Source organism: Odocoileus virginianus, chromosome 25 (assembly GCF_023699985.2).
Source record: "Odocoileus virginianus isolate 20LAN1187 ecotype Illinois chromosome 25, Ovbor_1.2, whole genome shotgun sequence".
Classification (NCBI taxonomy): Eukaryota; Metazoa; Chordata; class Mammalia; order Artiodactyla; family Cervidae; genus Odocoileus; species Odocoileus virginianus.
The window spans coordinates 49,150,190-49,165,906 of NC_069698.1; the positions used below are offsets into that span (position 1 = coordinate 49,150,190).

Consider the following 15,717-nt stretch of genomic DNA (forward strand, 5'->3'; position numbering starts at 1 on the left):
GGACAACAAAGGGAAAGCCAGCGAAGGCTGTGCCCCGCTTGCTGGTCCCTCCCGCAGGAAATTCTCAGCAACCCTTTTAAAGTAATTTTAACAAAATCCAATCCTTCTCAGCGCAATTACTGTCAGAACGTCAAAGGAATGCATTTAATAATGTTTTGATAGCATCAAGGGTGCACTTTTTCTCTCTCTGATCTCCAGCATTCCGCTTCGTTCCTTACCTCTTTGGAAATATATTCATCAGCCAATAGTGGCAAAGGCTCAGATCTTTTGAAGTTAGGGAAGGTTGGAAATACAGGTGTCGTTTTGGAGGAGTTCTTCATTTTCTCCTCTGAAAATCGCGTTAATGAGTGTCAGCGCACGTGGGCACAGGTGATTAGGTGGTGGAGACATCACAGGAAACTGTTTCGAATATATTCCTGGGTGGCTATATCCGGAATGTCTTGAATTTTCAAAGGTTTTAAATGTCTCATTTCTAAGCAGCCGTAATCCGTAATACACTGTAGCCATCTTCAGTGGTGGAGAATTGGCTCCTTTATGCCGCAGAGGTGGAATGAATTCATAAATTATTTCAAGGGCTTCCCTAGTGGCTCGGATGTAAAGAATCTGCCTGCAATGTAGGAGGCCCAGGTTCGATCCCTGGGTTGGGAAGATCCCCTGGAGAAGGAAATGGCAACCCACTCCAGTACTCTTGCCTGGAAAATTCCATGGACTGAGGAGCCTGGCGGTTTACAGTCCATGGGGTCGCAAAGAGCTGGACACGACTGAGGGACTAACACAAACGCACATTCCGAGGTTAGAGTTTTCAAATGAGGAAGAGGGTTTAGATAGCATTTCAGAGATGTCCCGGGGTCCCTAGCGGGAAGATTTCTGAGCAAACAGATTGGATCATCCAAAAGGATTTAGGATGAATTTTGGTGGCTACATTATATAATTTAAAGGGCTTTAGGTGATGTGTGTTAGAGGATACTTTAAAAAGCATATTTCCTGATGAGTCTGATACCGTATCGTCATATCATCGTCAGCTTAATGCCTGGCAGAGCCCTCATTTCCTGTGAAATTAAATCTAAATATTTAATTATCAACCCAGAGCTATTTAAATATCATTTAAAGGAAGTGAATCTTTAAAAATCATGTAACTATTATAAGTAGAAGGGAAAAAAGAAAACCAAGCATCTATAAAGCAGATTTCCTTAGCTGGCAGAGAACTTCATTTAAAACTGAACCTGGAAAGAATTCATTTGAATCAGTTCTAATGAGATGGATGAAACTGGAGCCCATTATACAGAGCGAAATAAGCCAGAAAGATAAAGACCATTACAGTATACTAACACATATATATGGAATTTAGAAAGATGGTAACCATAACCCTATATGCAAAACAGAAAAAGAGACTCAGATGTATAGAACAGACTTGTGGACTCTGGGAGAAGGCGAGGGTGGGATGTTTCAAGAGAACAGCATCGAAACATGTATATTATCTAGGGTGAAACAGATCACCAGCCCAGGTTGGGTGCATGAGACAAGTGCTCGGGCCTGGTGCACTGGGAAGACCCAGAGGGATCAGGTGGAGAGGGAGGTGGGAGGGGGGACCGGGATGGGGAATACATGTAAATCCATGGCTAATTCATTTCAATGTATGACAAAAACCACTGCAATGATGTAAAGTAATTAGCCTCCAACTAATAAAAATAAATGGAAAAAATAAATAAATAAAATTAAAAAAAAAAAAAAACTGAACCTGGGCTTCCCTGGTGGCTCAGTGGTAAAGAATCTGCCTGCCGATGCAGGAGACATCAGTTTGAACCCTGATCTGGGAAGATCCCACATGCTGCGGAGCAACTAAGCCCTCAAGATGCAGCTATTGAGCCTGTGTTCTAGAACCTGAGAGCCACAGCTACTGAGTCTGTGCTGCAGTGACTGAAGCCCAGGTACCCCAGAGGCTGGGCTCCCCAGCAAGAGAAGCCCCTTCAGTGAGAAGTCCATGCATCACAACTAGAGAGTCGTCTCCTCTTGACACAACCAGAGAAAAGCTCTCGCAGTAACGAAGGCCCAGCACAGCCAAAAATAAATGAAGATATAAAAAAAAGGAAAAAAAGGACCTGCCATATACTGTTTGTGTCATCTGCTGCAATAGTATGGTTGTTCACTTTTGCAAAGTTAGAATGTGGTCCTCACATCTTCATTACACCCTCTGAGGACTGCCTGAGATAACTTTGGGCTTAACATCTAACAAGGGTTTCTTTTTTCCCATTTTTCTTTTTCTCAACTGGGCTCACGCCAACATCTGATGATTTTTCTGTCATACAGAAAGCGTTGACCTTAACATCCGTCATCAGGAATGCTGATTCTGCCTGCTGATTCTGCCGAGAGGCTCATTTGAGGTTCAACTGTTCGTTCAAAATATCAAAGTCCAATCAAGCCGTGCAGACAAAACATACCTGGGTAACGCAATACCGCCATCCCTCAGCAGGAAGAGACGAGCAGGACTGGGAGTGAGAAAGAGGTGTGATCAGAGGGACCCGGCGCCCGGGTGTCAGCCCGGCTGCTCCCAGAGCCGCGACCCCAGTCACTCGTCAGTGCTGGCAAGGGGCCTTCTGCACTCCGGGGAATGCCAGGCCAGAGGGGACCCTTTGTTCTCGTGGGCCTGACAAGAAGCAGACCCCACCTGTGCTGACAGGGTTTTACAAAGTTATATGAAGTTCTTTTACCTCTTTGGTTTCCTTTGGAGAGGGTGAGAGGGGGATGGCGGATGAGAAAGGGGTGACTTCTGCTCACCTTGGGGGCTGGGGCTGTTGAAGAACCCAGGGCCCAAGCACACATCTGGAGACACTGGTTATATAGATCAAAGGTTCTTTCGTTTAATGGGGACTGAGAAAGCATGATAAGAAATGCGGGATTTCACAAAGCTCTCCCCCGACACGTTTGTGGATTGGGGTGCACTGTGGTCCGTGTGTGGATTCTAAGCCAGGCTGCCTGTATCCACGTTCCGGGTCTACCACTTAAGAGCTGCACTGGGCAAACCTCTCAGGCTTTTCTGCCTCACTTTCCGGAACTACTCAATAGGGGTAAGGGGTTATCCACTTCACGTGGTTGTCGTGAGGATTAAATGGGTCAGTTCCTGTAAAGTGCTTAGCTCAAGACCCTCAGGAAGTACTGAGTACGTGTTCGCTGTAGCTACCACTGAGTCCACCTCTTTCATTCTATCCGTGGAGGCCGAGTTCTGTGTGTTCAAGGCCCCGGAGCTGTTCTCTGCTTCTGTCTGTTGCTTGGTTGTGTCTGACTCTTTGCGACCCGATGGACTTCTCCAGGCAAAAATACTGGAGTGGGTAGCCATCCCCATCTCCAGGGGATCGTCCCAACCCAGGGGCCGAACCTGGTTCTCCTGCATTGCAGGCTGACTCATTACCGTTTGAGCCACCAGGCTCTTGAAATCTTTGGCTGAATTGTCTTCATCCTTCAGGTCCCAGCTCAGAAGCTCACCTCCTCCAGGAGTCCCTCCCCTGGTCATAGACTCCCCAGCACCTTCTACTTTGTTTTACAAACACTTTTCACAAGATTGTTGTTGTTGGTCATTCACTAAGTTGTGTCCGACTCTTTGTGAGAGTCGGACACAACTAACTCCTTCACTAACACCAGGAGTTTGCTCAAACTCATGTCCATTGAGTCGGTGATGCCACCCAACCATCTCATCTCTGCCATCCCCTTCTCCTCCCGCCCTCAGTCTTTCCCAGCATCAGGGTCTTTTCCAACGAGTCAGCTCTTCGCATTAGGTGGCCAGAGTATTGGAATAACATCAGCTTCAGCTTCACAAGATAACTGACTTGATTCCTGTCTGTCTTTTGCACAGACCACCATCTAGCCCAGTGCCCAACCCAGTTCAGACATAGTAAGACTCTGTTGGATGAGTGAAGGGAAATTGAATGAATACAGCTAGTGTCAGAGTTAGCGCTGGGATGGAAGCTTTCAGGCGGCCAATTCATGTTCTTTCTGGAATATTCCATATTCTCTGTGGAATTTTAAGGGAGTTTCTTCATTGACTTCATACCACTTTATTTAGTTTTCAGGTCACATTTTGTAGGGTGGCATCTTTTTAGTGAATGAATAGCTCTTTCATTTTATGAGCAGAATTTGTTTCTGGAGCATTGTAGGAATTCGAAAAAGGTTTCATTTTGAATAAATAAATCAGGTACATGCTTAACAAATTATTCTTGCATTTAACCAAATTGCTCATCTTATAAATAAATCAAAGATTAAAAAATCATTTGGTTTTTAAAAAATTATTTATTTTTAATTGGAGGGTAATTGCTTTACAATATTGTGTTGGTTTCTGCCATATATCAACATGAATCAGCCACAGGTATATGTGTGTCCCCTTCCTCTTCAACTGCCTTCCTACTTTCCACATTTGTTTTTTTTTCTTTTTTTTTTAAATTTTTTCCATTTATTTTTATGAGTTGGAGGCTAATTACTTTACATCATTGCAGTGGTTTTTGTCATACATTGAAATGAATTAGCCATGGATTTACATGTATTCCCCATCCCGGTCCCCCCTCCCACCTCCCTCTCCACCCGATCCCTCTGGGTCTTCCCAGTGCACCAGGCCTGAGCACCCAACCTGGGCTGGTGATCTGTTTCACCCTAGATAATATACATGTTTCGATGCTGTTCTCTTGAAACATCCCACCCTCGCCTTCTCCCAGAGTCCACAAGTCTGTTCTATACATCTGAGTCTCTTTTTCTGTTTTACATATAGGGTTATCGTTACCATCTTTCTAAATTCCATATATACCACATTTGGTTTTAATACAGCGCTTTTGACGATAAAACCTAACTAAAAAATATACAAAAAACAAACAAAAAAACTCTTGTTCACTGCAAAATGCCTGTTGCCTTGGGGAGTTATGTGCTTTTCTTGAATGCTTTATTCTTAGCTCATTACTAAAATCCATCTTGTGGCCATCTCCGCAGGCACAACTTTCTCCCCCAGCCCCAGTCCTCTGAGTCTGGTCTAGGCTCCCCATCTCCTGTCTCAGACCCCTTCTATCTGACCTTTCGTTTGCGTCCCAAGCTGGGAAAGATTGAGGGCAGGAGGAGAAGGGGGGAGGGCAACACAGGATGAGATGGTTGGAGGGCATCACCGACTCGATGCACATGAGTTTGAGCAAACTCTGAAGGACAGCAAGGGACAGGGAGGCCTGGCGTGCTGTGGTCCGTGGGGTCGCAGAGTCTGGACGGGACTGAGCGACTGAACAACAGCTGTGTGCTTCTCACGAGGGAGTCACTTATCTGAAATCTCTTCTGGAGCCTCCCCTTCACTGTGTCTTAGAACCTCTAGCTTCACGTCTCCCCTGGCCACACCAGCATCTCACCTCTTATCTGTCAGCGCTTGTGCAGCTGCAAGGGGCCCATTTGGTCATCTCTACCCATCACCCCGTCCTGCCAGGTGGCCCCTTTTAGGATGCCATTTTCCAAAGAAAGAATCAGGAGCTCAGAGCATTTAAGTGACTCTTCCAGGGCGGCTCGGCAGGTCTGTTGGCGAGCCCCGGCCCCTGGAGCCTGTCTGCCCCACTCTCGGGCTGCCGTCCTGGCCCAGGTTCGCCCCCGCTCCACACTAGGCCTTCGCCAGCTCTCCCCCGTCCCCCTGCCACCCTCTGACCTCCTCTCCCCTCCCTGGCAGCCTCTGCTTTATGCCGCTCTGTTCCCCTCTTTCGTCTTGGGTCTCAGCCCTGAGTGGCCCCTGCGAGCGAGCTCTCTTAAATTCCTGCCCCCCAGTTTAGGCCCAGGGTTTGTTAGAGGCCTGACCTTCACTGCCTTGCGGGGTGAGGCCCCGTCATCCTGGTATTTGGGCAGCGTGTTTGTGCGTGTGCACACAGGCACACGTACGCACACAGAAGTGCTTGCACACATGTGCACTGTCATGCATGAGTGTGTGTTCCCCTTGCAAGCCTGTGCACACACACTCCCTTGCCCTGTCTCCCCAGCAGCTGCACCTTCCCTCCCCCAGGGCGCCCCAGGACCCCATGTTTGTTATGGCAACAGGGTCCTCCCCTCCACCCCCTGGGTCTGGGAGGGCAGAGCTCCTGGTGGCCTGTCTCCAAACCTTAGAGATTACCATCTTGAAAGGGATGCCTTTAAAGGAGTCTTTGGGTGGGTGGGTTCCTGGAGGGGGAGGGATGCTTGCTCGCCTGTGGGCGAACCTTTAATTGTTAGTCAGGCCTGTTGGAGCTTGTGCTTTTGAAATAACCCAGAACAAAGGGCTGGTGGTTAGGGTTCTCCCCTTGGGCCTTCCTCTCAATCTCTGGAAAAATGCCTACCCACCCCCCCAGCCCCAACCTCAAACAGTGTAGAGAACAGGCCCAGTGCTGGGTCTGTGGGGCAAGTGGGGGTGGGATGGACGCCTTGAGGATCCCCACCGGGCATTTCTCCTGGCACTGCCCAGTCATCAGAGAAGGGCCGAGAAGCCCCTGGGTTGTGGTCCCTCTTGCTCGGGCAAAGGGCCACTCCACTGACTGCTTCCTTCGCTCCCAAGACACAGCGTTCCCACCCCAGCCCCCAGCACTGTCGTGATCACCGGTTCCGCCACACACTCCCTGCCCCGTGTCTTACTTGTCCCGAGTTCTCTTGGAAGCCCCACTGGCCCAGGGAAAGCCAGTTCCTGTCCGTTCAGGGACCACTTCCCTTCCTCCCCAGCGCTTCCAGTGACTCATTCACACTGCCTGCGGTCAGCTGGCCGCAGAGAGGAGCTTGTCCCACCGTGGGTCTGGAGGAAGAGCCCTCCACGGCTCTCTCCTCTCCGCAAGGTGGCCGATCCCATCAAGGGCTGTTAGATGTGAAACCGAGCATCGCCTTATCATCAGGTGCAAACTGGTCAGTTGTCAGAACCTTCCCTTCCATCTCACAACCTGTCACCGAACACAGACAGATGTTTTGCTCTCGGGGTGGAGCTAAAAACCATGCTTTTCACAGGGACCATGGGGAGGTTTTCTGGATTACAGAGGCCTGCCAGTGCCTGCAATGCGGGAGACCCTGGTTCAATCCTTGGGTCAGGGAGATCCCCTGGAGGAGGGCATGGTAACCCACTCCAGTATTCTTGCTGGAGAATCCCATGGACAGAGGAGCCTGGTGGGCTACAGTCTATAGGATTGCAAAGAGTCAGACACAACTGAGAGACTGACAAGCGTGTGCACACACACACACTCATACTCACACACATGTATCTGGTACATTGTATGCTAACGCTAAAACTTTGTGAATAATTTTAGTTTTTTTTTGGCTCCTCCATGTGGCTTACAGGATCTTAGTACACCAATTAGAAATTGAACCCTAGCCTCCAGTTGTCGAAGTGCAGAGTTCTAACCACTGGACCATCAGGAAATCCCCTCATCCTTCTTTTATTATTCAAGAAGTTGTCTTTCAATTTTTGGCCTCATGGAATTGTTCATGGCCTTTTGAGTCATGGTTGAGTAGCTGGGCAGAGGGTCTGAGTGGCCCGCTGTGCTGAATGGACTCATAATTAACTTCGGGTGGTAAGGATGCTCCACATGGAACATCCTGAGTGAGGCTTGGCAAGGGGCATAGCATTCCTAGTACTGATCTCTTAGGAAGGGGAGAATATCAAAGTGTTACTTTAAAAGTTAATAGACTTAATTTTTAAAAGCAGTTTTAGGTTTACAGAAAAATCATGCAGAACTAGAGTTCCCACTTCCCTTCCTTGTGTTTTCCCTATTATTAATATCTTGTGATAGTATAAGACATTGGCTACAATTGCTGAATCAATATTGATACATTATTATTAACTAACTTACACAGTTTACATTAGGGTTCTTTAGGGTGCATGGTACATTAGGATATTCTTTGTGTTGTACATTCTATGAATTTTGCAAATACATGGTGCCATCTGGCCACCATTATAGTGTGCAGAATAATTTGTTGTTGTTTAGTTGCTAAGTCATATCTGGCTCTTTGTGACTCTATGGACTGTAGCCTACCAGGCTCCTCTGTCCTTGGGATTATCCAGCAAGAATACTGGAGTGGATTGCCATTTCCTTCTCCAGGGGATCTTCTTGACCTAGGGATCAAATCTCAATCTTGTGCATTCGCAGGCAGACTCTTTATTGCTGATCCACCAGGGAAGCCCATACAGAATAAATTTGTTGCCCTAAAATAATGTGTTCCACCTGTTCATTCTAGCCCTCCTTCTGCCACCTCAGGCAACTGGTGATCATCTGCCTGTCTGTAGTTTTGTCTTGAGAAATGGAATATTTCCTGCCATATCAGTAAACAAAGGATGTCACAGTCATCAGTAATTGCAGCCACCCTCAGTGGTGAGCTGGTGAGCCCTGAGGGAACTCAGGAAGCAAAGAATACTTGCCATCTAGTAGCCCTCAGACCACAGCCACTCCCCACAGTGAGCCCTGCGGACCCTCAGGATGTGAAAATACAGGACCCTGGCCCCAGAGAGCTGAAGTGCATGTCAAAGGAATGAGTTCAGTGAGGCCAGACTCTTGCATCTTCCCGTACACCACAAAGGGCTAAATTCCTTAACTTGAGATAGCTGGTTTTCCTTAATTTATAATTTTTTGACGTTCAGACTACCTGCCTTTGTTGCAAAACTTCTGTATAACCAGCTCTCCTCCTCACCTCCTTGGAGCAGTTCCTTCAGGGTTATTTGAGATATTTCCTCCTGGGCTTGAAGTCCTAAAATTTCCTGCAGATTAAAACACAACTCTCAACTTTTAAGTTGTGACCATTTTTAAAGTCTATAATCTTTTTCAGAAAGTCATAGAGTTGGAATCATAGTTTATTCAGACTACCTTCTGTCACTTAAAAACATACATTTAAGGTTCCAGCTTCAATTCCTGGGTCGGGAGGATCCTCTAGAGAAGGAAATGGCTACCCACTCCTGTATTCTTGTCTGCAGAATCCCATGGACAGAGGAGCCTGGCAGGCTACAATCCATGGGATCGCAAGAGTCGGTCACAATTTAGCTACCAAACCACCACCAAGGTTCTTCTGGGCTTCCCTGGTGGCTCAGTGGTAAAGAATCTGCCTGCCAGTGCAGGGGACTTGGATTCAGTCTCTGGGTCAGGAAGACCCCCTGGAGAAGGAAATGGCAACCCACACCAGTATTCTTGCTTGGTAAAACCCGTGGACAAAGAAGTCTGCTGGGGTACAGTCCATGGGGTTGCAAAGAGTGGTACATGACTTAGCAACTGAGCATGCATGCAAGGTTCTTCCATGACTTTCATGACTTGGTAACTCATTTCTTCTCTAAAAAAACCTTTTTTTTTTTTTTTTTTTGTATGTGGACTGTTTTTTAAAGTCTTTATTGAATTGGTTACAATATTGCTTCTGTTTCATGTTGTTTTTTTTTTTTTTTTTTGCCACAAGGCACATGGGGTTTCAGTTTCCTGACCAGGAATTAAACCTACATTCCCTGTGTTGGAAGTTGGAATCTTAATCATTGGGCCACCAGGGAAGTCCTAATAACTTGTTTCTTCTTATGACTGAAGACTATTCCATTGTCTGAGACATCCCCCAGTTTGTATATCCATTTACCTACTGAAGATCATCTTGGTTGCTTCCAAGTTTTGACAATTATGAATAAAGCTGCTGTAAACATTCGTATCCATAAGTTTTCAGCTCATTTGGATAAATACCTAGGGTAAAATGACATTTTAAAATATGATTTTTGAGCCTTCTTTCCCTAGAGTCAGAAGGAAAGTCGTCTTCTCCTTTGTAAATAAACCTCCAAAGACAAATCAGGAGGTGAAATAAAGCCAAAAGAGGTTGACTGTTCCCTTCATTTGGATAGATTAGATACATTGATCTGGGTGGAGACTGATATACCTACCTTTCCATTAACTAGTCATGAAACTTTTAGGCAGTTATTTGGTTGTCACTGGAATATTTTAGAAACCTTGATGAAAGGGTATGGATAAATGCTCATTAACCAGCTTTGCCGTGAGCATTTTTCTTAGGGGTTGGGGTGGGTGTCTAGGGGATGCAACAGGTGAAAAGAAAAACTGATTTCATTTCCCTCCTTTTGCCTAATAATTACATTTTTATACTTTCCATCCTGGTTTTGTGACATTTCCCCTGTTTTAAAAGTGGGTTTTTTTCTCTTCTATATCTTCTCTTATTTTGGGGGCTTCCCTTGTGGCTCAGACAGTAAAGAATCTGACTGCAATGCAGGAGACCCAGATTCATCCCCTGGGTCAGGAAGATCCCCTGGAGGAGGAAATGGCAACCCACTCCAGTATTCTTGCCTGGAGAATTCCATGGACAGAGGAGCCTGGTGGGCTACAGGCCATGAGGTTGCGAAGAGTCGGACACGACTGAGTGTAGTAATTACATTTATACTTTCTACGCTGGTTTTATGACATTTCCCCTATTTTAAAAGGGGACCTTTTTTTTCTCTTCTGCATCTTCTCTTATTTTTAGCCTTTCATTTATATCCTTCTTTTAATCACTGCGGTTGGTTGTTCCTTGGTCTTTTGTGGCCCCAGAATTATCCAGCTTAGTTTTATTATTCTTGGCAGTTGCATTCTTTGACCTCACCTCTTTAAGCTGTTTTTCTTCATAATATTTGTTCTGAACCAAATTTCTCCTTTAATACCTTCGTGTGGCTTCCATGCTTCCCAGGGAAAGAGGTTTAATTTTGCTGGAAATAAACTGTGGCCCTCTTTTAGATTAAAATAGTGCTGCTGCTTTATAATCAGTTTTCTCAGAATTCACAGTTTGGCCTGTTGTTGGCACATTGTTTTGTGAGTCCATGCAAGTGGCTGGGAATTACCATATATGCTTGAATATAAGTGTAAGACATAGTCTATCATTTTCAGGAAGGAAGAAGTGCCTTACAGAGCGCTTGCAAAGTCTCTCATAGTATGAGGCATAATCTCCATTATTTTCAACAGCAAAGTACCAGTTAACCTTGACCTGACTCACCGATGGCCTTGGAAACTCTAGAAGTCTGAGAAAACCAATGGAAAGGGAGGTGAAGACACTTTGTGTGGCTTTAATGACAGTTGCTAAAGGGATATGACTCACAGTGGTGAGGGTTTGTGAGACCACTCTAAAATCAGTTCACTCAGTGGGTAATTTATAGAGATTTTAAATGGGCTCTTATTATTTAAATGGCTTGGGATAATATTCCCAACAAGCATATCACATACAGGTTCGAATAGTGCTTTATCTCAAATATCCAGTCAATTGAAAGATCATGTTACACTGGAGACTCCTGCTCTTGCCTGCCACCAGTCTGAAGGAAATTGTTGCATAAGATGTGAGGGCATGGGAACAGTATTTCTAAAGTAATTATGTTAAGATGATAGCATATGCTCTGAAATAGGATGGTGCAGCTTCATAGATACATAGTGTAAATAGTCATTTGATCATTTCATTACATTTCTAAAAATTATATATTTGTGTTTTCCAAAAAACCTTCTGAGGGGCAGAGTCTTCCCCTTGGAAAAGTGAGGAGGATCACCTTATATGGTGGAGGGGGGTGCGGTTTACCCTGCATCTGGACATAGGTGACATCTTTTAAAGACTGGTACAGTTTTTTGAGTGTATGGTTTTATTTGAATCAAAGAGCATTTGTACAATTCTCCTTCCCATTGGTGAACGCATATGGATTTGTTGTTGAATTGCTAAGTTGTGTCCTACTCTTTTGAGACCCCATGGGCTCTAGCCCGCCAGTTTCCTCTGTCCATGGAATTCCCCAGGCAAGAATACTGGAGTGGGTTGCCATTTCCTCCTCCAGGGGATCTTCCCGACCCAGGGATTGAACTCAAGTCTCCTGCACTGCAGGCGAATTCTTTACCAGTGAGCCACCTGGGAAGCCCGCATGTGGACTGGGGACTATCTATTTACCTTCCCCAGCTGCTCGGTTCAACACAATCTCCCTTCTCATTCAGGTATTCAGCCTTGAGGCTACAAGTCGTGGGTCAAGGATTCCAGTTCTGAAATCCAGTGGTGACTGTTTAGAGCTCACCTTTTCCTGCACTGGACTCCTTAACTCTTCTCATCTTGAAATGCTGCCCTTTCATCATTCCTATGCCAATACTTGCCTGACTGTTCCTTCTTAGCTGACTCTGAGCGTCCTTGTTCCTGCCAGCATGTTGGCGCCTTATTTTCTCCCTCTCCCTGGGCATCTCATGTCCTTTGAAGGCTGAGCTTCCACCCATACTGAGGTTGAAAATTGGTAGTCTGTAGGCTGTATCTGCCTGTAAGGTTGGCCCACGCACTGTGGATATAATTGTGAATTTGTTGCCCACATTGAAAATCTGGGATCGAATCCAGATTTCTGGCCACTCTTGGAAGACGGGATGAGGTAGCGGTGCTGGGACCAAGTTGTAAACCCCTGTCCCCAGGAGATGGGGCACTTTGGCTCCCCGCGCCTCCAGAGTTCTAGCAAGTATTGTTGCCCTCATCTCTGCACTTCCAAGAAGTGCTATCAGTCACCATTTTTGTTTATCATGACCACACTGTTCTAGTACTCACAATAGAGATAAGAGGACAAAAACAACTCTTTTGGCTATGTCTGTATTCAGAAGTCGAAACATAAAAGCTGGACCAAGAATGCTGTGTTTCAAAACAATGGAAAAAAGCATTTTGTATATATATAGAAGGGAAGAATATGCTCACACATTTAATGTTCATGGTGTGTCTGAGCTGACAGGTTGCAGCTTAAGGTGCTCATGATCATTGACATAGATGGCTTATGCTTTCACCCATGTTTTTTTCTTCTGGAACCCCAAGTGATCTCTTGGCTAATGTAGAGTCATTGGAATTTACCAGGTTATGGAACGTGCAAAGGTCCTGGGGCACAGTGGTAAGCAAGGCAGAACGTTTTGTACCTTCAAGGGGCTTACAGTCAAGTTGCACAGAAACCACCAACCCCTCACACTCAGCATGACCTTGAGCACGTGTCTCCCTCCCACCTCTCAAGTTATCTCAGTGTCCATGATCAAAAGCCACTCGTCCTCTGATTAGCAATCTTCATTCCATCTGCAAACTTAATTCTCTTTGGTTATGTAATGTTCACATATCCAAGGATTAGAACCCTGACATTTTTGGGGTCTATTTTTCTGTCTACCGTAATAGCTGCTTGCTGAATAGTTTATCATCCCTTGCCAATTTGTGGATGACTATTGGGCTTCCTTGGTGGCTCAGCTGGTAGAGAATCTGCCTGCAGTGTGAGAGGCCTGGGTTCAATCTCTGGTTTGGGAAGACCTTCTGGAGAAGGGAAAGGCTGCTCACTCCATTATTCTGGCCTGGAGAATTCCACGGACTGTTTAGTCCATGGGGTCACAGAGTCAGACGTGACAGAGTGACTTTCACTTCACTTGGGCTCCAAGCATGGAGGTTGTAGGACTGATAATCATGTTTTCAATTAAAAGGAAAAAAAAGAAGCTGTTTGCCTAAATCTTCCTTACTCTGGCTGGTTTTGCTCAGCATCTCACAAAAACATGGTCACATTTGTGTTTTCTCGACTGTCCTAGCAGTGCCCGTCTTGAATGATGTCTTGTACTGTCTCCTGGTTTTATTAACTTCCAAGTTTCAGCTCTGGCCCACTTCTTCCAGAAACTGATTTGTTATGCCCTCCTTGCTCTCTTTCTTCCCTGAAATCCTTTAGCTTTTTAACTCTGTGGCAATTACGTATATCATGTTCCATAAATATTTACTTATTGATTGTGTGAGTTTTGGCAGCAAGCCTTATGGGTTGGTTCAAAGTGGCTCTCAACAGTTCGTTTCCCTTCGGAAGCAAAATGTTATTCCATGTTTCAAGTGCTTATCTGAAATGTTGTATGGTTTTGTTTATTTCAGAGACTTGAAGATAGAAAACTTGCTGCTAGATGAAGACAATAATATCAAGCTGATAGGTATGACTTTTTTTTTTTAAAGCAAGATTATCCTTTAAGTGCTGTGTTGTCAATTCTCAGTTATTTATTTCTGACTTTGAAAATTACCATGGTCTATTTCTAATCCCCAGACAATACTTCTAGTTCATCTCCTTTTACCTGCAACATCTAAGCATGGTTTTGAATAATTTAAACATAAAACATGTTCTTAGGATTCTTCAAACTTTTGCTTCTCTGTTAATTCAGATGGAGTTGAACTTGTGGAGGGGTTCTTTTTACTTGAATTCACCTGAAAGCTTAAGAAAAGGGGAACATAGTTTTGTTCAAAAATGCTGCTCTTAGCTTGGCCATGCTTTATTCCACTTTTCAGTGAATGTAGGGGCACTGAAATAAGAGGGAATGCAGCTTACCTTCTCTTTTTAATGTCTTTGCTTTAGCCCTGCCTGTAGCACACGGATGATGGTACAGAGTGAAACAGAGGGCTGCTTTAGAGGCCTGTGCCAGTCAGGAGGAAATTCCAGGATGGAGTGAATCATAGCTGATTCACCACTAAGGGTTCATAAGCAAATTCACCTCATGGCTTCTTCTCCAGAAATATTCTACTTTTGTTTACCTGTGTGGTTGCTCTTGGCAAAAATATAGGGCATCATGTTTCCACCCAGATATCAGCCTCATCTTTTACTCCTTTCTTTCTTTTCCCACCCCAAGTACAAGTAATTTCTTCTGCCTCGAGGGCTTGAAAAGACTTTCTATTAGAAGAAAAGAGAAGAATCAACAGAACTTTGTGACTTTTAGCTTTTGTACCCAAGAAGGAAATTTTGTTTGGCAAATACTGAAAACCATCTCCAGACTCTAAAATACATCATTCAAATGACTGGTTATATTCCTTGGGATCCCAGATGGCTTCCAACCCAATAATAGGCAAGAGGCTGCCAGGGACTCCAGGCCTCTTGGCTGGGTGATTAAGCATCATTGACAGGTGTTGATAAAGTACACCCATTATTGGGACATTAACAATTAAGAGGAAACTGATCTCCCCCCCCCCCCCCCCCCCGCCCCAGGGATTTTATAGGATGTATTCGGTTTTTATTTATTTATTTTAATTGGAGGATAATTACAATATTGTGGTTCTTGCCACAGATCAAGAGGAATTGGCCATAGGTGTACAGGTGTCCCCTGCATCTTGAGCCCCCCACCCCCACCCCACCCAATCCCTCCAGCTTGTCACAGAGGACCGGCTTTGGGTACCCTGCGTCACACATCAAACTTGTACTGGTTATCTGTTTTACATCTGGTAATGTATATGTTTCAGTGCTGTTCTCTCAAATCAGCCCACCCTCTCCTTCTCCCACTGAGTCCAAAAGTCTGTTCTTTCCATCTGCATCTTCTTTGCTGCCCTGCATGTAGCACTGTCGGTACCATCTTTCTAGATTCCACATAATATGCATTAATATACGGTATTTGTCCTTCTCTTTCTGACTCACTTCACTCTGTATCATAGGTGCTAGGTTCATCCACCTCGTTAGAACTGACTCAAATGCGTTAGGATGTATTCTTAGCAGATTCTTGGATGATTCAGATCAGATTGTTTTACTATTGCACTTGAGCTGTCCTGAGAGCCAGGTGCCACAGCCTTAAACAAGGCAAACTCTGAAATGTCTGCAGGATGTCTTTTTGCTCCTGGTTTCCGAGGTCTGCAGCATTAGACAAAGCCACGTCCTGGCGGGGGTGGGGGGCGAGGAATGGAGGAAAGGAGATTTCTTTGTAGGTTCCCTGGCGGGGTGACCTGGAACTTGTCTTTGGAAAATGTGTGGGGAACAGTCACAGAGTCACCCTAAAGCTGCAGAGTGTG

The 15,717-nt window shown here is 45.3% G+C and overlaps 1 protein-coding gene across 3 annotated transcripts in view; it reads left to right on the forward strand.

Moving 5' to 3' along the window:
- HUNK (hormonally up-regulated Neu-associated kinase) overlaps nt 1-15,717 on the forward strand; it is a 124,972-nt gene that overhangs the window by 47,529 nt on the left and 61,726 nt on the right. For all 3 annotated transcript variants that reach the window (XR_011483498.1, XR_011483497.1, XM_020898806.2), the window contains exon 3: nt 13,831-13,886. Coding sequence is in view for 1 of the 3 variants with exons in the window: in XM_020898806.2 (XP_020754465.2) it covers nt 13,831-13,886 (56 nt within the window). In the remaining 2 variants the exon portion in view is untranslated. The remainder of the gene's footprint in view (nt 1-13,830; nt 13,887-15,717) is intronic.